We start from the raw sequence: 21,332 nt of genomic DNA, 5'->3' as shown, positions 1-21,332 counted from the left end.
CGGGAAAACCAATGTGTTGGACCCCAAACATCCACCCTTCGCTTGGATCCAAGTTCTCTGAGAACTGAAACGACATCCCGGGACGAATGGGAGAGTTAGGCTGAGCTACACACCGGGGAGGGGAGGGTTGGAGTTTAGCCCCAAGCCCTTCGGACGCCTTCTTCGGCTCCCGCGTGGGTTGAGACGGTGGCAGCGGCCACCAGACTCAGCTAAAGGGCGGAGTCGCGAGGAGAAGCCAGTGGCGAGGGGTGGAGGAGGCCTGGATCTCCCCGCGAAGGCTCCAGTCCGGCTTTTGCCTCCGACTGCGGGCTCCCTCCCCACCCGCCGTCCCTCGCCCCGCCCCGCCCCGCCCCCCACCTTGGGGCAGGTGAGCGGCGGCCAATGGGCGAGCGCGGGGCAGGTGCCCGCTAACTCGCGCCTCGCAGCACTGGGCGGCCGGGGCCGGGCAGGGCAGTGCGGGGACACCGGGGGCTGGGGTCGGTCCCAGCGGGACGCCGAAAGGAGGGAGACGAGCTCAGCCCTCGGGCCTTACCGGCAGCTTGCAGCCTAGCACGCAGCCCGCGCCTGTGCGGGCGCCTGGAGCTGCCCGCTCCGCCGCAGCAGCCGCCGCGCCTGGCTGTACGCTGTGGCCGGACCCCGTGGTCGCTCGCTCACACACCCCTCGCCGCTCCGCGCCTGGCTCGCCCGCGGGGGCCGAGCGCGAGCGGGCGGGCGGGCGGGCGGGGGAGGTGAGGGGTGCGGGCGGGTGTGCATGTGCCTGGCTGGGTGCACACCCCGCACGGCGGCGGCGCCAGGACGCGGAGCGCTCCCCAGAGCCCGGCTGCCTCGCACAGCTCCCGCGGCTGCGACCATGTTCCAGCCCGCGGCCAAGCGCGGCTTTACCATAGAGTCCTTGGTGGCCAAGGACGGCGGCACCGGCGGGGGCACTGGCGGCGGGGGCGCGGGCTCCCATCTCCTGGCGGCGGCCGCCTCCGAGGAACCGCTCCGGCCCACGGCGCTCAACTACCCTCACCCCAGCGCGGCCGAGGCGGCCTTCGTGAGTGGCTTCCCTGCCGCGGCCGCCGCGGGCGCGGGCCGCTCGCTCTACGGTGGGCCCGAGCTCGTGTTCCCCGAGGCCATGAACCACCCCGCGCTGACCGTGCATCCGGCGCACCAGCTGGGCGCCTCCCCGCTGCAGCCCCCGCACTCCTTCTTCGGCGCCCAGCACCGGGACCCTCTCCATTTCTACCCCTGGGTCCTGCGGAACCGCTTCTTCGGCCACCGCTTCCAGGGTGAGTGTCCACGCTGTGCCCGCCGAGGCGGCCGGCCGGCGCCCGTGCTGCGGCGTTGCGGGGGAGGCTCGGGGGCGCGCGGGGCTGTTTAGAAGTTACTGCCGGGAAGGCTGCAGGTCCGCGGAGGTAGATTCCCAGGCAGGGAAGAGCCGTGCGGGAATCACCCGCGCCTCCGCCGTGTTGGTCTCCCTCCCAGGAAAGCTGGTGGAGACCTCCAGGCTTTTCTAGGAAATATACCAGTTCGGACGCAAGCCCAGGCGCGTCCTCGGAGCCTGTGCTGGCCCTCGCCACGGCCTGCCCAATTCTCTCTCCCAGCTGAGCCAGTCTCAGCCCAGAGTACAACTCCTCCCGCTCTTCCTCCACCCGGCTTAACCTCGCACCACGCTTCGCTCGCACGTCCACCACCACCTCCCAGACCTCAGCCTTAGCTGGTGCGTCCGGGCGGGGGAAAGTGCATTCGCGTACCCCAGCTCTGTGGGAAGCAAGGGCAGCAGGGAGGGCGAATTGGAGAGTTAATGTTCAGTGTGGAGGGCCCGGCTGTCTTGGGATGTTTCTCGGCAACCTTGGCCCGACTTCTCCAAGTCACACGTGCCTCTGCTACCCAAGGTGGGGAAGGTTTGCAGTAAGCAAACTGGTTTCCGCCGTTGCTCGCCGCCTTCGGGAGGGAGCCCACCCGGCTGCTGGAGTACCGAGGACAGTTTTCCCGGGCAGGGGGCGGGGGCAGAGGGCTTTTAAGGTCGTAGCCAGTCCGAACCCCGGAGTTTGCATCCAGCGATCGGCTTGCTAATAAAGATCCTCCACTGGCCCTACACACACACACACACACACACACACACACACACACGTTTCAATTATTTGTTTTTCCCGGAGAAAAGAGAGTTGCATTTGTTGGAGTTCGTTTTCTTCCTTGAAATTTGTTGGAGTTTTTCTTTTCTTTTTTTTTTTTTTAATTTTATTTTAAAGAGTGGCCTTGATTTGTACAGGCATCACTTTAGTTTCCAGTTTTATTTTGTTAGTGTAGACCAGACCACAGCCTTGTGAGAAGGGTCTATGGCTCAGAGCTAGGTAACCTGGCTTTTAGAGAAACAAATGAAAGGGACACGGCTGGAGCTTCGGCTCCGGGAGCTAATGTGACGGTCTGTAGTCTAGGTCTACAGTCAATTAGATGTTTGGCACAGTTATTTAGATAATAAAATGAAAATTATCTCTTGACACTTTGACTTTCACAGAAAACCGCTTTCCCGGGTCCCGATTTGTCAGGCAATTTTTTCAGTCCCACCTGGCCAATAGATGCTGACCTGGCAGATCCCACAAAACCAGAGAATGTAATTACTAGAATAAGAATTGTTGTGGGCAGCCTTGCCTCCTCTTTGAAGATTTCAAAGACTTGCCCAAATCTAAATCCGAAAAAACAAAAATGCTACAATGTCATCTGCCTTGGGCAAGAGTTTCTGCCACTTAAAAATAAATGTTTACTGATAACATGAGGATGTCTTCAAAATTGAGCAATCTACCCTGGTCCTCCGTGGGCTCGATCCGAAGCCTGGGTCTCGAAACCTGGCGCCCAGGGGCCGAGTTGTAGTTGGGGCGGTGTGTGAGCCCCCGGGCCGCCGCGGCCGAGGGGCTGGCGGGTTGGAGGCTGGTGGAGGCATAGGGGCTCGGAGGAGAGGGCGGGGCCGCTCCTAAGTCCTGTGGCCTCCAGCGGTTCAGCTTGTCCGGAGGAGGCATCCTGGGTCGCACCCTCGGCTTCGAATCCAGCCCCTGACGCCCTCCGCACCGCGGTTCCTGCCTCCGGGCGCCGAGGGCCGGGGGCGCCTCCAGAGAAATCCAGCTCCGGCTCTGAGCGTCTCCAGTCAGGCGAGGCGGATAAATCCTCCGCAAAACCTTCTTGGAAATTGCCGCCGCTTCCTGAGCCATCAGTCCCAGCGGGTACGTTATCGAGTTGCATAAATAGTTGGATTTTTCCCTCAAGAACCGAGTCTGTACGCGGAGATGGAGCCAAGTGTGGCTGCATTTTCGGACCCGGAAATCCGTTGGGCACTGAAGGACTTTTCGAACCCTGAAGCGCTGTGGCTTCGCGGTCCATCGTCGCCGCTGCAGACGGATGCGCTCTCCGGCGGCTCTACGCCCTCCAGTCCCGGCCAGGCCTCCGGGCTGGGAGCCCAGCCGTCTCGGGCCCTCCGGCGCCGCGTTTTCTAGAGAACCGGGTCTCAGCGATGCTCATTTCAGCCCCGTTTTAATGCAACAAACGAAACCCCACACGAACGAAAAGGAACATGTCTGCGCTCTGTGCGCAGCGCTTGGGCGGCGCGGTCCCGGCGCGCGGGGAAGCGGCGTCTCCGCTAACCGAGGCGCTGGAAGGGGAAAGCGAATGCGGAATCGTCCAGGACCCCGAAGGTCGGGGCCGCTCGCAAGGACCCAAGGGGAGGAGCCGGCGAAGACCAGGAGTGGGCCGCATTTCGGTACTGTTTCCCCGAGATCAGGAACTTTCCGGGTCTAGGAGCAACGCCTGGAAGGGGCTGTAGAGACCCAGCCCCCCGGGACCCGCAACTACAATGGGCCGGAGCTTCTAAGGTCGCCTTTGTTCTGGCAGGAGGACGGGGAATGAGGTTATCTCCGCCGCCTGTCCTGTCTCTCCCTCTCCTAGCCCCAGGGCCCTCCGCCCAGCCGTCCGGCCTTGAGCCCCTGGCCGGCGGCGGCCTCTCCAGCGAAGACTGCGGCTCGAAGACTGCAGCTCGGACCCCGGGTGCTTCGGATCCCTAGCTCCCACCTCCAGCCGCCTCATTCCTGGGAGTCTCTTGTGCTAGTTCCCAGCCATCGCCTTGAAGGGGCCCTAAAAGAGTGGCTGTAGAAAAATCGGAGGGGTAGGGAAGCAGGGGGGAGAGGGGTATTCATTTCCCTAGCTCCAGGGACGGCTATACCAGTCCCTTTCCACTTTGCTAACTGTCCTAGTCCGAAACTGACAGCCCGTTCTCACAGCCCGGAATTACTGCGTCCAAACAGGCCGCACCCCAGCCCCAAGTTTATTCTGCCCTTGTGGTCCAGGCAAGGGAAACTGAACCCCTGGTAGGGGTGGTTCAGGCCTCCTTCCCACAGGTCGGGGGGGCGGTACAGGTACTTGTGCACCTAAGGCATCACCCTTGTCTTTGCAGAAACATGTAGCAATTGATCTGTTTCTCAGGATGTTTGGTGTTGTACTAAACATCCTCTTTCTAACAGGGAAACGTCCTTATTCTTTTGGAATCAAATAACCTGTCATCACTTAGCATCTTGACTCATCCTGCAGTCTCCTGCTTCTCTGTGATAGGGTTAGAAGGACCCCTGTGTTTTTGCACATGCATGTGAATATACCCTTTAGGACGCATGCTATCTACCACAACTGGACATGACAATGACCTGGGGCCATTTTCTCAGTAAGGTAGACCCAAAGCAACCTAGCATCCCCCTAACATAACCAGACGTGAGGCAAAGGGGCATGTATGTTCGGACAGAAGCTTGTTGCCTTCATCCTCTCATCTGGGTTTATAAAGACAAACACAGAGCACTCCACCACACAGGTGACTGACATATACCACACAATTACAAAATAATCACTAAGTCACAGACACTGGGGCAGACTGCAAACCTGCTTCCTCAGCCCCACACTGCCCTTCACACCTCTGCATCCTATTCATACACACTTACGGGGCTTTCCACACTGCAGCCTCACTTCTGACCAACCTGGGCCAGCCCAGCATCTGAGGCCAAACCCTGCCAATGCTGGGATGAGCTAGGCTTTCTCTCTCCCTCTCTGGTTCATTTGTCCAGAGGAAACCACTGTTGGGACTTCACCCAGGTTCATAACAATGTTGTTTTTTGAAGCAAGTTATTAACATTAACAAGAAGCATTTGCTTTCCACCCACCTTTCCCTGGCCTACCTCACTGGCCCCACCCCAGAGACTTTAATCTTCCTTATTCCCCACCTGGAGGAGGCTCCATATTTTTCTGCCCTTTACTCATCTCTGCCAGACCACCTCCCCTGACCATCTGTCTATTCCACTATCCCAAGTCAAACTTCTCTTCCTTCAGTCGGACCTGAGGGCCCTAGATCTGCCCCCACTTGAGTAATCAAATGGGGTGTCCCTCACCCATCTCCCTGTGATGTGGTCCCACCATTTTTGTGGCCACACAGATCCAACCAGTTGAAATTGATAAGGTGACTGGAGATTATTGACTGACCCCTCCCAGGCACTAGCCCCGCAATCCTAGCAACTCTGTTCCACAGAAAACTCCAGCAAAAACTTGGCCTGTTTAGGTCATCAAAGCCCAGAGACTTGGAGGAAGTAAGGTCAGGGAGTTTCCACCAACAGAGGGACAAGAACAGTTACCTGGAGAGTTTTAGCTACAGCATCTCAATTATGTGCTTTTGACTCACTTACATAGATGTTTCCAGAGATGGGAGATGTTAACTGAATTATCCAGGTGATTGTCTTAGAGCAAAGCAACAGGTCAAATCAAGTCCAACCAGTAGCCATCTCTGAAGAAATTAATTGGATCAGTCAATCCCAACAGCTAATTCTGTCAGAATAATCTATCTGGGGTTCCGTGTTGTTGGTGCATCAGGAGGCTGTTATGTGCCCTTACAGGAGAATCCATGGGTGATTTTGTCAGGGCCTGTTTTGAGTCTGTTAGCATGTGCAACCAAGCCAGAGATTGTGTGAGGGCCTAGTTGGGGGTTCATTGAGACAGAGGCTTTGGGTAGAGGCTTGTTTTGGCATTGATAGTTTCTGACCCCATCTCCCCTACCCCAGCTTCATCCAGTCCAGTGTTATCCCTTCCTCCTGCATGTGGGAGCTGAGTCCCTATGCTGGCCAACATTTGCTAAGGGACAGTCACACTCTAAAAATCCTATACAGTAGATGGGAAAAAAGACAGTAGGGAGGCTGGAACATATATTTACACACGCCCATGCAGAAACCAATATATCTATATCTATATATATTAGAGAGAAAGATGACATCTAGATATTTATACACATGTTTCTTTAGCAAGGGACTATTCAGGGATGAAGCAGGGATGAAGCTTTTCCCACCAGACAGTACTTGGAGTCTCCAGTGTGTGTGTTGGGGTAGGGGTTTGGGGGCTTACCCTAGAGGCTGGGTCTCTGGACAGCGAAGGCCTGGGGGAGAGAGAGGTGGAGAAAGGGGAAGAAGGAGCCTGACTTTCCACTTCCAGGTGCTGCCTGGACCACTGACCTAGCCACTGGCCTATTTATACCCCCTGCAAGACAGAGCTAGAGCCTGCTGGCAGGAGTTTTTAATGAGCTAGTAGCCTGAGCATTCAGCCGCAAGACTAGTGCAAGCAGGTGTGAAGGGATTGCTCCTTGGGTACCTTCTAGTTCTTGAATCTGTGTTTGGCAAAGGTGTGCCTAGCACCCCGCTGCTCCCCTTATCACCTTCCTGACCCCCAGCCCGGCGTCTACCCTGGGTCCTCTTGGAGGGAGTTGCTTTGCGACCAGTTAACTGAAAGCAAATCGTTGGGGCTGGCGGCCAGGGCAGCGCCTCTGGGAAAGGGCGGAGAAAGAACGCCATGGACTTTTCTTCCCCACCCCTTGGCCTCTTCCGCTCCCCCAGGCATTGTGGATGTGGGTCCACGCCTCGTCCGGCCTGGACCCATCTCTTGGCCTAACAGAGGGATCTGGAGCGCTGTTATTCCCCGCGTCCCCCCGCGGAGTGGCTCTCGAGTGTGGGGAGGTGTTGGGGAGGGGAGTGGACTTAGGGAAGGGGCGGCAAAAGGGCAAAGGGAGAAATGGCGTGTGTGTGCGTGTCAAGGAATGGAGAGGGCAGGGCGCGAGGCCAGGCTCTGTTGGGCCCCAGCTCACGGCGCCCCTTCTTTCTGTCTGTACCTGCGTGTGTTGCCGTCGGCGGCGGGGCCGCAGCCAGCGACGTGCCCCAGGACGGGCTGCTTCTGCACGGCCCCTTCGCACGCAAGCCCAAGCGGATCCGCACGGCCTTCTCGCCCTCGCAGCTGCTGCGGCTGGAGCGCGCCTTCGAGAAGAACCACTACGTGGTGGGCGCCGAGCGGAAGCAGCTGGCCGGCAGTCTCAGCCTCTCCGAGACGCAGGTAATCACCCCCGGTCGCGGCCTGCCCTGCGCCCGGAGCCCAGGTGGAGGTGAGGGTGTGCGGGTGCAGGAGAGGCCCTGAGCCCGCCCCAGCCGAGCCCTGCTGGGTTCCAAAAGGCCCCCATTCCCCGCGGCGCTGCCGTCAAGCCCGTCTTTAGAGCCCCTTCCTCGAGACTGCGTGCAGCCTGCTGAGGCCGCAGGACTTTTGTCAAGCGCTAAAGACCTAGCAGGAGGCAGAGTAAATGCAAACTGTATCCCGAGCCCGGCTCCCAAAGCTCCTCACGGGGGGACCCGGTTCCCTGGAGGAAGCGGGCCGCCTTGGGAGCGGGCAGCACAGGCAGCACCGAGGCCACTGCAGCTGGCCCCAGCCCTGGCATTCCTGCAGCCCTTTTCCCGCCACTGTGTCGGGGCGCTCATAGTCCTGCGGGGAGCCAGTCCGCACTGGCTTTGCTGCTGTTCCTGGGCAAAACTGGCGGGGCCTTGGCTGCCCACCAGCCAGGAGCGTCTGGGGAGAAAGCCCAGGTGTCCTCAGACTACCAACAGAGGGGCTTAACCAGGGAGGGGCCAGCCCCTGCTTGGGGCCCGAGGGTTGCTCTGATCCGGCCCAGGCCGGCTGGTAGGGCTATGGAAGCCACGGTGTGCGCGCGCAGAGCATCTGAGGGGCCTGGGTATGGTGGGAAATAGACCCCGGGTACTCAGGGGCTGCTCTGAATCACTGGAAGGGCTGTCGAATGGGAGAAGGAATAAACTCCAACGGTGTCTGGGCTTGAACTGAGTGAAATTAACAATTACCGTGTAGTGTTTTTGTAACTGATCATTAATTTAAGGGAAAAAATTAAAGAATTAGATGAAAGTTATAGGGAGGTGGATTTGGGTTCATTGTAAGTAGACTTTGCCATAAATAAATGCTGCCTGGGATCACTGCATAAGCTCTTGGTCCACCCAGGTCCGACGTGTTGGAGTGGGGCTCAGCGACCCTCAGCCTAGCTGCTGCCCTGGAGGTGGATTTCAGTCTCTGCGTGCAGGCCAGCTCCCAGAGTTGCGAGAGGCCGGCTCCGCGGTCTCCCAGCTACCTCCCGGCTGACTTTTCACCTTCCGCTCCCCTTTCCTCCTAGTCTCGACCCTACTACACCACCGTCCCCTCCCAAGTCCCGGGCAGTGAGAAGATGCCCGGCATGGGGGGCAGCCGGAGCCTCCCTTTAGCAGCCAGAGTAGGAAGGGGGCTTAGTGAGGGAGCCCATACCCAAACTTCATCCCCAGCTTTCTTCGGCGGACCTTACCCTCTCCTCCTTCGGTGGCATTTTGGCATCTATTGTCATACCTGTCTGATGCCCCACTTAATCTACAAATCGCTCACGGGTCGGAGGCAGGACCCGTGCGTTTTCAGACGTACTAGCTGGGCTTTTCTAACTGCAGGAAAAAAGCTTACAAAACAAGAGTTAATTTTAAAAACGTTTCAAAGAAAGATGTGTTTTAAAAAATAAGTTAATAAAATAACACTCCCTTTTCCCTCCTGGCAGTGTTTTAAAATTATTGTTTGAAACAAGGTGTCAGTTTAAGAATGGTGTTTATAATTAACTTCATTTAAAAAGTAATATTTATTAAATTTTAATTGCAGAAGTGTAAGAAAACAAAAATGGTTTTTAATCCTACCACCCACAGATTAACACTTGTTGAAATAATGTCATTGTTTTTAAACTTTCAATTTTTTAGCTCAGTGAGAGCATTTTTAATTAACTCTCTTTCAAACTGAACCTAGCTGCCTGTCAATATTTGCTCCTAACAATGCCAGTTAGTAAACGGACTGATTGTTTCTTTCATTTTTATTATGAGACATTTCAAACATATATTTAAAACAAAACCAGACAGAATAACATAAATGTATCCAGCTTCATTAACTATCAAAACGCAGCGCTAATCTTCTTCCCGTCTGTAAATGAGCTGCTTTTTGCATATGGTACAACAAAAAGAATGAGGGGAGGTTTGAGCCTGAGGAACCTCCCGTGGCAGCCTGTCCTTCCAGGTGAAGACCCTGAGATGGAGAGATGGATTGGGCAGAGCTTCCCAGGTGGGCAAACACGATTTTAAATACCTGCCTCCCTGCTAACTTACTGTGTAACCCTAGGCAAGTCACTTAACCTCTCTGAGCTTTGGTTTCCTCATTGAGAAAATAGTTGTTTAATGATTAAAGGTACCTCATATGAGCTCAAATAATATTAATCCCCATCCCTAGTCCCTTCCCTTTAAGGTAGTATGTCAGATTAGTAGCATAAGAAGATCCAAACGTGTGTGTCCTCTTAGTCCAGCGTTCTTCCTCCCTTATGCAGTTTCCATCATCAACATTGCCTTTCTGTTGCCCTCATAACTTATACGGAGCCAGGCTATATAATTAGCTACTTCTCTATCCGCCTCTTGGTACTTACCAGGCAAGCTTACCTGTCATTTCCAGCTATCAGCTATTTGTCAAGCATCAGTCACCCCCATCAGCCCCCCTGCCATGCATTTCTACTGTTAATATCTGTATCTGTCTCTCAGAGCTCTCTAATCTGTCCCTCCCCGTAGCTGTTTTACATCTAGCCATATACTTCTGTCTGCTCTCATTAAACTGCCTCCCCAAAACTGGCTAATTTATATTTCCGATTTTCTATTAATTATACGTTCTTCCTAACGATAAGAACTATTTACCCATTTGTTCATTATCTTTGTTCATCTATTTTACCTTCTGTGTATCCACCATTCATCTCAAACTTCATCTCCATAGAGCTATTTCACAACTGACAAACAGTATATTCATATGTCTGGTAATGGTTATCTATTATCTTATTGGCTCTGGCTTTGTCTTCTCTCTGGGTCTGGGCCTCAGTTTCTGTATCTGTGAGATTGAATGACACAAATTCCAGAGTTTTTTCTAGTCCTGAGTTTCTGTGGCTCCTCTACATTCTACTTCTCTGTGTTTCTGTATACTCCCTTCTCCACATTCTCAGAGCTCACCGCACAACCCCTGCCTATCATGATATGCATCAAACTTTGTTGTTATTATTTAATTATCTGCCATGTCCAAACATCAATCTGTAGACCAGCAGCATGCATCTCTCAGGGAGATCTTAAAATACAGATTCCTGGGCTTCACCCAGGAGATTGTCTTAGGAAGTCCAGGATAGGGTGCAGGAGAAAGTTTAAAAACAGTTATTTGGGTGATCGTGATGAATAACAGGCCTGAGCATCTTAGCTCTGGGAGGCAGAGGCCAAGCCTATCTATTTCTCACAGGACCCAGCTCAGTGCCTGGGATGGAGTAGATGCTCAATAAACATGTATTGAATTAATGAGCACATTTCTCTTTGCCCATACAAATACACACTAACTTTATCAGTCATTCCCCTTGCTCTCTGCTGTCACTGCTCCCTCCCTGTCCCTCTCCTTCTATCTTTCCCTTGTACTTTCACAGCTGATTGTTGATTTAGATCATGCATATACCAATTTGTGGATAAAACTTCTTGGAGGGTTACTCAGATCAGTGTGTGAATAAGCTGTTAATCCAGAGCTCAGAAGTCTGTGCACTCCCCAAGCTTTAGCTGGGTGCTAGGACGTGGGCAACCTGGGTGACTCTGTGTGTTTAGTGGGAGTGGGGTATTCGTGCTGGGATGGTCAGTGCTTCAATCTAGGAGATGAGGGAAGAGCCCTGGGCAAGGGCTAGTTCTTCCTTCAGGTTCTAATGACTTGTTCCTCACTGCTTCAGTGCCGCCCTGGAGTATGACCAGGAAGGTACCAGTCTAAGCTTCAGTCCTGGTGGCTGGTTGGGCAGACATGGGCCTGGGTCATTGCAGAGGCTCAAGTTTAATGACTGTGTGTAATGGGTGTGTGCAACATGTGTCTGCTCACCATGTGGGGCACCAACGGGCTTTATGTGATTGATGCCCAAAGGTCAGATGATAGCATAGGTACACATTAGATGCCATTAGGCAGTCACATGACGTGGAGTGCAGCTTGCATGCTTCTGTGTGTGTTCATGTGTGTGTCGGGGGTAGGGGTAAGTTAGTTTTAGGGGGAGTGAGAGAAAGCACCTGGTTGCTCCAGGCTGATCAACTGGTCAGTGTTTCCAGCTACTCCTTCTGCTCTGAACAGATCAGCAGGTGTTTCTTGACCTTGCCTGGGTTAGAGTTTAGCCGAGCGGTGAGGGCAAAGGGTACAGAAACGTGGCCTGTGGCTTTGAAGATTCCTCACTGAGTGATGAAGGCTAAGTGCAAAGCTTGCACACTTGTGAAACATACACAGGAAGAATGACTAGGGTCCCCTTTGAGGTCACAGCTGTGGGCTGAGGGGTGTCAGGATAGAAATGCTTGAGAAGATGGCTCCAGGAGGCCTCAGACCTGGAAGGCTTGCGGGGATGCCTAGGATCCTAGGTTGGAGGGAAAGAAGGGCAGGGTTTGAGGCAGGCAGATGAAGATAGAGCAGGAGCTGTCAAGACAAGCCACCATCTTGGAGCTCAAGGGCAGCGAGATCTTGGGAGGCAGGAGTTACGGTCACCTGCCTATGGCTTTTTCCCCTCAGAGGCATGGAAAGGAGGATTTGGAGGGTCCTTTCCTGCTCTGGAATGTTCTGGCCTTAGAGGGATGGATAAGAGGGGGATATCCAAGTGACCTGAATTTTAGGGAAAAATCAAGAGACATTTGTTCCTAGCTCACGGTGTGTCCACATCTCTTCTTTAAGTCTTGGCTTTTCTTCAAGAACTTCTGCATCTCATGTTCCAGGAGTCCTGTGTGGGAGGATGAGGGGGAGATAAAGGAGATTAGAGTGATTCTGTGAGAAGTTGGGACCAACATGTCCTGAGGTGAATCTTATGATGTCTGCCTGAGAGACAGAGAGGAAGGGTCCAGGCTGGGCTGAAAGAGGAGGAGACAGGGAGGCTGAGGGAGATCATGGTTATGGTTGGTGGGGAGCTGGAGGTGACTTCAGCTTACTGAGGTGAAGGTTGAACTTACCATGGCATTGGGCTTGACCTTGAGAGTGGGAACAGCCCACATGATCAAATGATAGGAAATGGGTCCCCAGGAAAGAGAATAGGCTGAGGGATGACTTGACTGATATCTCCAGGCTCCTGTCCATTCTGGGATATTTGAAATCTTTGAAGACAGGACACTTATTCACCTGAAAGTGTGCAGGGGCCTGGAGCCACAGACTTTTCCATTTGCAGGAGTGGTGAAAAAGAAGGGATCCAGACCTCGTTCATTCAAAATAGCAGATTATTCCAAAGTAAAGTCTGATTAGTTCTGAAATATCGGCTGGAGCTGTAGTTTGCTTGTTTGTTGGTTCATTTTTCCCTTTGTTCTTGCATGCATGTCTTCATTCATTAATGCATACATTGATCAATCCTCTAGCAAATTGATACATTCATTCATCCATAGCAGTTTCACCTTCTACATTCTGCCTGACTCAAGCCAACCCTTCTTCTGCCCAGCAGTAGATCTCCCTCCTCCAACTTCCCCTAAAAGTGGCCAATCCAATTTACCATATGGAATATTAAAAACTGGCCCTCTTGCAAAAGTGTCCACAAAAGTAAGAAAAAGATCCCATCTCTCCATCACTGGGCACTTCTCAAAGCCTTTGCTGATTAGAATTCTACCCTCTTCTATTCATTTTCTCCTGTTTTCCAGGTCTGGCCCAGGCACCTCTTGCCTAGAGCATAGGCTTGTCCAGCCAGATGACTATACATGGAACATGTCCTCTGGGCAGGGCACTGGGACTAACATACCAGTTTGGCTCTCCAGTCTCATAGTCTGGTGAGGAGACAGATGTAAATAAATAAATTAGTGCACACTGGGGGTCACTGTTACTGAGACTGGGAAGAGGTACTAAGGAATTACAGGCAGGTGATGGGGCAGGACCATTAAGGAACATCAGGACAGGGTCTTGAAGGCTAAGGAGAGTATTCCAGGGTAGGTAAGTCAGGAGAATGGAGACTTTTGGAAGGATGTGGCCTCTGAGAAACTGAGACGTTCACTTCACAGTGAAGTGAGGACTTGGGAGACCACAAGGGACCTCTTGCTATGGCAGAGAAGTCAGAGTGGGCAAGGGGTCCTCCAGCCAACATTCCAACTGTACCTTGGGGCTTAGAGAGAGGTGAGTAGTGTGTTTGTGTTGGGGATGGGGAGGCATGTGCAGGACAGATCCAGCCTCCAAGCCATACCATATGACCCAGCTCCTTTCCAGGGCCTGTGTTCTCTAAGGAAGGGGCTCTGGAGGATCCAGAGTTGCCTGGCTGGGTTGGAGAGGTCATGAAGTGTCACTCTCATCTCCTAATACACTCAGAGCCAAGTTCCTTTTCTTTTTCCAAGTAAAAAATAACTACCATTATCAAGAATCTATTAAGGAAAATTCAGAAAAGTAGAAAGAAGAAAGAAACATCACCCACACTTTGGGTACATTTCCTTCTAGTCTTTTTTCCCCATGTGTAGATTTTGTTTTTCTATGGTTGTGATCACACTGTGCTAGCCTTGTGCATCCTGGCGTTTCCATTAATGCTATGAAGTCATAAGCACTACCCTGTTATTGCAGTCTTTGTAAACAGCATCTGGACACTCAGCCCAAGGCTGTTCTCCGGAAGATGGCCAGGCTGCACAGGGAGAGGGTTTATGTCCCCACTTCTAGAGAGATGCCTACTTGACCCCAGTATTTTTCATGGAGAAAATATTCAGAATCACCTTTCACTTGGGTGCCCTAGGAAGCTGCCTCTGGCCTATCCTGTGCCTGAAGTCGCCATCCAAAGCTTTCCTTCTTTGAGCCAGTGTTGCTAGTCAAGGGCAGCATGCTGGGCCCGTCCCACTACAGGCCAATGTGACCGTCAGTCTCCTTCCTGAAGGACACTTGGAAATGCGTGTGGAAGGAGGAAGGTACAGAAAAGGGCCCCCCAGTCCCTGGTACTACCCGCATCACCTGACAGTCACCTTCGGCCAGCCCACTTGGGCTTCTCAGGAATGACGCCCCGGCCCTGCATCTGGCCCTGAGTCACGCGCAGGAGGCAGGGTGAGCTCACCCGCCCACTGACTGGCACAGTCATAGCAGGCTCCAGGGTGGGGGGCAGGGGCCAGGCTGCTGCCAAATGGTTGTGCTGAGAACCACCCAGGGTCCAGGTGGCCCTGCTCCCAAACATGGGTGGGCTTGGAGTCCAGCAGCCTGTGCCCAGAGCCTCTGCCATCCTCCACGGCCGGCCTAGGTGAGATGTGCAGGCTATGGGCTTGGAAATGAGGGGAGAATCCCCTTGCCCTCACTCCATCCATCGAGGCCGGGCACCAACCCTTCCTGGGCCAGCTTTCCAGCCCCTGGCTTGCTGCTCTGCAGGCACTGAGTGCCAGCTGCCCCCATCCCCATGCCAGTGCTCTAAAATCAGTGCTCTCAAACAAGGGCAGATGGTGCAGTGGAAGTCCTGGCAAGAGGGGACTGTGAGGGGAAGTCCTGGGGTAGGTGGGACAGAGAGGACTGCCTGGGAAGGGTGTAGGGGCAGCATCTCCTGGGCATGAAACCATCTGCAGGGCACAGGGGCCAGGCCTGCCTCTGGATGCACTGCTTGGCCCTGTGGCTAAGGCCTGTGCTTTACCCAGTTCTCTGGGAGCAGGAGCAGTCTTTCTGAGGCCTGCCCTCAGCCCTGCCCAGGGTTCAAGGATCTCCCCTCAGCATCATTGCTGCTGCCAAAACCGAGAGGCTACCCACCATTCCTCACCCGCAACTCTGTCACGCAGCACCGTCTGCACAGCTGCAGTTGGCCACATCCACTTGCTTTTAAATGTGCTGTCATTTCCTGGAAACCATCCGGGCCTTGTAGCCTGCCCTCTGCACCTCCTCCCCCAGGGGCCCTCTGGAGCAAGAATCCAAGAGGTGTCCTGGCGCTGCAAGAGTCCCCAGAACATTTCTTCTATGCATGAAGGACTGAAGCCCAGAGGGGGAAGGGACTTAGCTGGGAATCAGTACCCAGGATCCTCCTGCCAACGCTGAAGATAGTTTGGGTCTGGCCTGACTCTGCAAAGCCAAGTAAAGAACCACGGAGTCAGGGAGAGTTGACAGATGAAGGCTTTCTCCACAGCCCACAAGCACTAAGTCCAGTCCAGGAGCCAGGATGAGCCTCCCAGATTATGCATGAGAGGACATTAAGGGCTGTGTCCTGGACACTGAACAGACGCTGGAGGAGGAGGGAAAAGAAGCTTCCTGGAGGAGATGGCTTAGAACCATAGACCTGCCCTCTGCCTCATGCCTCCTCCATCATGGAGGATGGTTGTCCAGTTTCTGTTTGAACCCCACCCTGTACCTTGCCAGGGCTCTCACTGCCAGACACAGAATAGGGGGCTCCCTGGGTTCAAAGTGGCGCTCACTTCTGTCCCCCGGGCTTCTCCTGACTGTTCCTTGTGTGACCTGTTCCCACATCTGGATGGGCTGCAGGAGCCAGTGCTGTGGGGACAGAAGGTCTAGAGCTGCCCGTGAAGGGCAGAACACTGCCCTCAGACCCGCTTCCTCCCTGTCCTTGTCTGTCCAAGGAGAATGAGGTCTCACTGGTGGATTTCAGATTACCCTGAGGAGCTGGCACCTGAGGGACAAGGCCCCCCACCTGCCCAGCTCCAGCCTCTACAGCTCCGCCTCTGATGAGGGGTGGGAGAGAGCTACATGAGGTTGCTAAGAAAGCCTCCCCGAAGAAGGAGACCACACAGTGTGTGAGGTTGGAGTCTCTAGCAGCGGGTTCTGTGCCCCCAGGGGTAGTCTGGCTGTCCAGGCACTGCTCTTGGTATAAACACCACCTCCTAGTTGTGAAACGATGCCCACTCTGCCTCTCTGTATGGAGAAGAGCATGGGGCTGGCCCATGGGCTGGTGTCCACTTTAGGCCCTGTGGGAGACCATGGGAACCCACACAGTGGGTCACAGGCTCCCTCATTTACTACTCACATCCACTCTGTGAAGAAGCGATTATGGTCTCTCCTCTAGAAACTCGTGGAGTCCCAGGTCTGCCGGCTTCCAGAGCCTGCACTCCTCCACCTTGGCTTGGGTTTGCTGGGGCTAGAGGAGCCAGGATGCGCAGCAGCTCTGTGACCCTTTGTTTGAGAGGAACAGGAAAACCACCCTTCTCTCTGGCCCACTGTGTCCTCTTCCTGCCGTGCCATCCCCTTCTGTGAATGTTAGACCCATGGGAGCAGCTGGCCAGAGGGGACCCCGGCCTGGGGGCCTTAACCCTATGTAGTCTCGGTCTTCCCATCAGGCTCTCAGCTTGGCCTGAGTGTTGAGGCCCCAGTGGCTGCTCTGGGGGCCTCCTGAGTTTCTCATCTGTGCCCCTCCCTCCCTGGCCCAGGTGAAGGTGTGGTTCCAGAACCGGAGGACAAAGTACAAACGGCAGAAGCTGGAGGAGGAAGGGCCTGAGTCCGAGCAGAAGAAGAAGGGCTCCCATCACATCAACCGGTGGCGCATCGCCACGAAGCAGGCCAATGGGGAGGACATCGATGTCACCTCCAATGACTAGGGTGGGCAACTACAAACCCACGAGGGCAGAGTGCTGCTTGCTGCTGGCCAGGCCCCTGCGTGGGCCCAAGCTGGACTCTGGCCACTCCCTGGCCAGGCTTCGGGGAGGCCTGGAGTCATGGCCCCACAGGGCTTGAAGCCCGGGGCCGCCATTGACAGAGGGACAAGCAATGGGCTGGCTGAGGCCTGGGACCACTTGGCCTTCTCCTCGGAGAGCCTGCCTGCCTGGGCGGGCCCGCCCGCCACCGCAGCCTCCCAGCTGCTCTCCGTGTCTCCAATCTCCCTTTTGTTTTGATGCATTTCTGTTTTAATTTATTTTCCAGGCACCACTGTAGTTTAGTGATCCCCAGTGTCTCCCTTCCCTATGGGAATAATAAAAGTCTCTCTCTTAATGACACGGGCATCCAGCTCCAGCCCCAGAGCCTGGGGTGGTAGATTCCAGCTCTGAGGGCCAGTGGGGGCTGGTAGAGCAAACGCGTTCAGGGCCTGGGAGCCCGGGGTGGGGTACTGGTGGAGGGGGGCAAGGGTAATTCATTAACTCCTCTCTTTTGTTGGGGGACCCTGGTCTCTACCTCCAGCTCCACAGCAGGAGAAACAGGCTAGACGTAGGGAAGGGCCATCCTGTATCTTGAGGGAGGACAGGCCCAGGTCTTTCTTAACGTATTGAGAGGTGGGAATCAGGCCCAGGTAGTTCAGTGGGAGAGGGAGAGTGCTTCCCTCTGCCTAGAGACTCTGGTGGCTTCTCCAGTTGAGGAGAAACCAGAGGAAAGGGGAGGATTGGAGTCTGGGGGAGGGAACACCATTCACAAAGGCTGACGGTTCCAGACCGAAGTTGTGGGCCCACCAGGATGCTCACCTGTCCTTGGAGAACCCCTGGGCAGGTTAAGACTGCAGAGACAGGGCTTAAGGCTGAGCCTGCAGCCAGTCCCCAGTGACTCAGGGCCTCCTCAGCCCGAGAAAGAGCAACGTGCCAGGGCCCGCTGAGCTCTTGTGTTCACCTGCCCTTCTGTCGCACTTGTCAGGATGAAGGTTTCCTGACAAGCAAATCTGCATTCCTGTCTTTCCCTTATGACATCCAGACCCCTCTCTTTCTTCTTCACCTCCCATGTGCTCATGAAACCTCTGCTTTTTGGCCTTCATGCCACCATTCTGCTGGTGCTAATGACAGTCACCAACCACAGTCACCGGCCACCCCCTTGTGGCCAAACTCAACCACTTCCTGTCGGGTTCACCTGCTCCCCAATCTGTTGGCCATGCCCTCCGGATTCTCCCACCCCGCTCTGCCTTCATTTTGGTAGCTCTGACTCCTCTTCCAGCCTGAGTTCATTCAGTGTGATCCATGCCTTGTCACCTCTGGCCACCCCCAGGTCAGTCCTTGGTCTTCCTGACTCCTCATTGTGCCCTTTGCCTTGTGGGGATCACATCCGCTTCCAGGACTTCTCTTTGGCTCCCTGGTCTGTGTCTTTAGCTGACCTCTGCTGAGCTGCAGACCCATCAAGCCAGCTGCCTGCTCCACCCCCTGCCCCTCAGCACCTCAAAGCCCATACATCCACAGCCGGACTCACCTACCCATCTGTGCTTCTCCAGGATCACCCACCTCGACAAACAGCATTAGACATGTACACAGTTTCCCAAGCTCCAGGAAACCTGGGAATCTTCCTCAAGCTTCCTCTCCTCTTCCCCAGCCCCATCCATTCCCATCTAGTGGGTTGAGTCTGGACTGGCTTCCCAACCACACCTCCCTAGTGCAGCCCCCACCACCCCCCTGCCCAGCTCCCTCTGCCACCGGCCTGGCCCGGGCCCTGCTCCTCTAGGGAGGTTTCTGTGAATGTCAAGGATGAGGCCCACTTCAAAGGAGGCCCTCCATGTTGCAGTTAGGTTTCTCTTCTTTGCACCCAAACAGGGCAGAGTCACCCCCTTCGGAGCCCCTTTACCCCATCTTCTTGCCTTGCTCCCGGTACCCTTTGCTTCAGCATCCCCATCCCTGTCCCTGAGTGAGCCACAGGTTTTTCCTGCACTGTGCCTTCGCTCATGCTGTTCTTCCCACCTGGAATGTTGGGTGCTTGATCAATGTGGAACTCACTGGAAAGATGTCAGAGACCCAGCCTTGCTGTCTGGACCACATGCAGGGATCCAAGCACACAAGGTCCTTCTGCTGGGAGCACAGACCCAGGTCCCACTTGCACTCTCAGCGTCTCTCCCCCGCCTCTGCCCACCTCACTTGTGTCCAGTCAATGCTAGAAACCAAAGGGCTTTGTCCCATCCCAACACCCCTTCTCCCTCCATCAGTCAGGAATGCATTCTGCACATCTTGAAAGTCCTAACATGGATAAGTCCAGATTAACCCACATGGCAACCCTCACTGCCAAGCAGGTGGGATCACTTCTGGGAGCACACATGCCAAGGTGTGGAAGGAAGGTGGGAGGAAGAGTCATCCTTTTGGCCCCAGTGGGGGACAGAGAAAGGGGTGAGCTGTTCCTCTCAAGATCCTGCCCCACTTGGTAGGGGGAGGGGGTCCAGGAAGATCACAGCAGAGCACCCCCTGTCATCCGAATAAAGGGCTGGAAGGGACCCAAGGAAACCTGCCAATCTCCTGAGGCCAGGCCTGCGGGGGGGCGGGGCGGGGAGTCCCTGCCGCACTCCCATCCACCCCCCATGTTGTGCCTCTCCCTGCAGACGGTAAATATTGGTGTTGTGACTTCATTAATAAAGGCTTCTGTGAGCCTGAAAAACATGGAATCAGGATGAACTATTTTCTGAGCTGCGGGCTTGCCAGGTTTGCTAATTTGGGAGTTTTTGGGCCCTCTCCAGGGAACAAACCAAAGTCTCTCTTGAAGAGACACAGATGCAGCCGAGAAGGGAAGAAGACGAGGACTGCTGCTCCCTTCCCTCCCCCAACGGCTCCTCCCACCTGGAGAGCGGGTGCCCTGCAGAGGGTGAGGACCAGCAGACACTGGCCTGCTGGTGCCCTCGGCGTGCAGGCGCTGTGTGGCCAGCCCTTCCCTGGGGGAGCCTAGGTCAGCCATTCCCCTCAGCTGGGCTGGCCTCCCAGGGCCTGCAGATCGCGTGGGCTGAGGTATCATGAGCACCTGTAGGAGCTCCAAATTGTACGCAGCTGAAGTAGAGGGAGCTCAGGGGATCTGTTCTGAACCCTGGTGGCCTAATCCACACGCCTCACCTTCAGGGACTGATCTTTGCACATCCTCTTGTCCGTGGAACTTTCCAGGACTCGTCCCCATGGCCTTCGCAGCAGTATGGCTCACGCTCCTAGCATCTCTGCACTTGGTTTGCACCAACTCCTCCTCACACGTGCTGGGACTGCTTCCCAGGAGGCATCAAGGCGCTCTGGCTAAGTGAACCAGGCTCTGCCCAGAGGGAGCCGGCCAGGGCCCACAGGCCTCTGCTGTAGCCCCGCTCCAGGGCATCCCTGCAGGCAAGGGGAGAGGAGGGGAGGGGCGGCCAGCAGGCTGAGCGGTGCAGGCCCAGCCAGCTTTCCTGTCAGACGGGCGCTGCCAAGGCGGAGCCAGACATCGGAACAGGTTTAACCAATTACCCGAGCGCCCCATCTGCTGTCTGGGGTGTGTGTGAGGGTGAGTGCATGTGAGGGTGTTTGGAGTGTCTGGGAGGGCTGTGGGCGTGCGTGTGAGTGTGACTGTGTGGGTGCCTGTGGGCGTTCGGCTGTGCATGTGTGCGGCTGTGCACGTGTGCCGTCTGTGGCTGCATGGCCCGGTCATGCCCCCTGATTTGTTAAAAACTGGCTACGGCTTACAGTCTTCCTGTCCCCCAGACCTTGGGGTCTGCATGGACAACCCACTTGGCATCCCAGCCTCTCATTCCCTCATCTTCCCCTCACCACCCTCTCTCAGGGATAATCAGAGCCCAGAATGGGGCCTTCTCTCAAATCACCCATTCAGGTGTCTTTTCCCGTCGAACCCTGAGCTCTTCCCATTTGCTGGCTTGCTCCTTTCCCTCTGCAGTAGTGCAGGACCTTGCGGGGGCCCCCAAGCCACAACCTCCTCTGCTCTCTTTCCGACACATCCTTGTCCCACTATTCCTTGGTTGCACCTGCCTGGCAGAATGGAAACCCTGCTTGAACCTGCTTTTCCACCTGCCCGTGCAGTTGAGTCCATGAGGACAGCAGGCAGGTGTGTGGGATGGCGCCCCTCGATGTTTCAGATCCCAGCCTCAGCTGAGGCCTCGCCCTGTTGAGAAGTCCTCTGCTGCCCTCCCTCCAAGCCTCTCTTCCTCCCGACTCAGCAGAGGGCCTTACTCCCACCTTCAGAGACAGGCCTGGAAGGGGACACCTTTGCATCAGTCAGATGGGACCTTCAGATAGAGCACTTGGAGGACAGTTTACTACAGGAACAATTAAATTTTGGGGAGCCCACAGGGATGGTGCAGTACCCCAGAGCTGGTAACAATGGGAAGCCCATATGGCCCTGAGGCCTGAAGAGGAAGGAGGCAG

At 55.1% G+C, this 21,332-nt stretch overlaps 1 protein-coding gene across 1 annotated transcript; it reads left to right on the top strand.

Moving 5' to 3' along the window:
- Nucleotides 1-409: 409 nt before the first annotated feature.
- EMX1 (empty spiracles homeobox 1) lies at nt 410-19,800 on the top strand. Its single transcript, XM_024242586.3, has 3 exons — nt 410-1,271; nt 7,190-7,374; nt 16,701-19,800. Exons 1-3 carry the CDS (start codon nt 752-754, stop codon nt 16,866-16,868), a joined length of 873 nt encoding a protein of 290 aa, XP_024098354.1. The 5' UTR covers nt 410-751; the 3' UTR covers nt 16,869-19,800.
- Nucleotides 19,801-21,332: the final 1,532 nt, after the last annotated feature.

This window comes from Pongo abelii, chromosome 12 (genome assembly GCF_028885655.2).
Source record: "Pongo abelii isolate AG06213 chromosome 12, NHGRI_mPonAbe1-v2.0_pri, whole genome shotgun sequence".
Taxonomy (NCBI): domain Eukaryota; kingdom Metazoa; phylum Chordata; class Mammalia; order Primates; family Hominidae; genus Pongo; species Pongo abelii.
The sequence above is the reverse complement of the archived record's forward strand: the minus strand, read 5'-3'. Positions and strand labels throughout refer to the sequence as shown.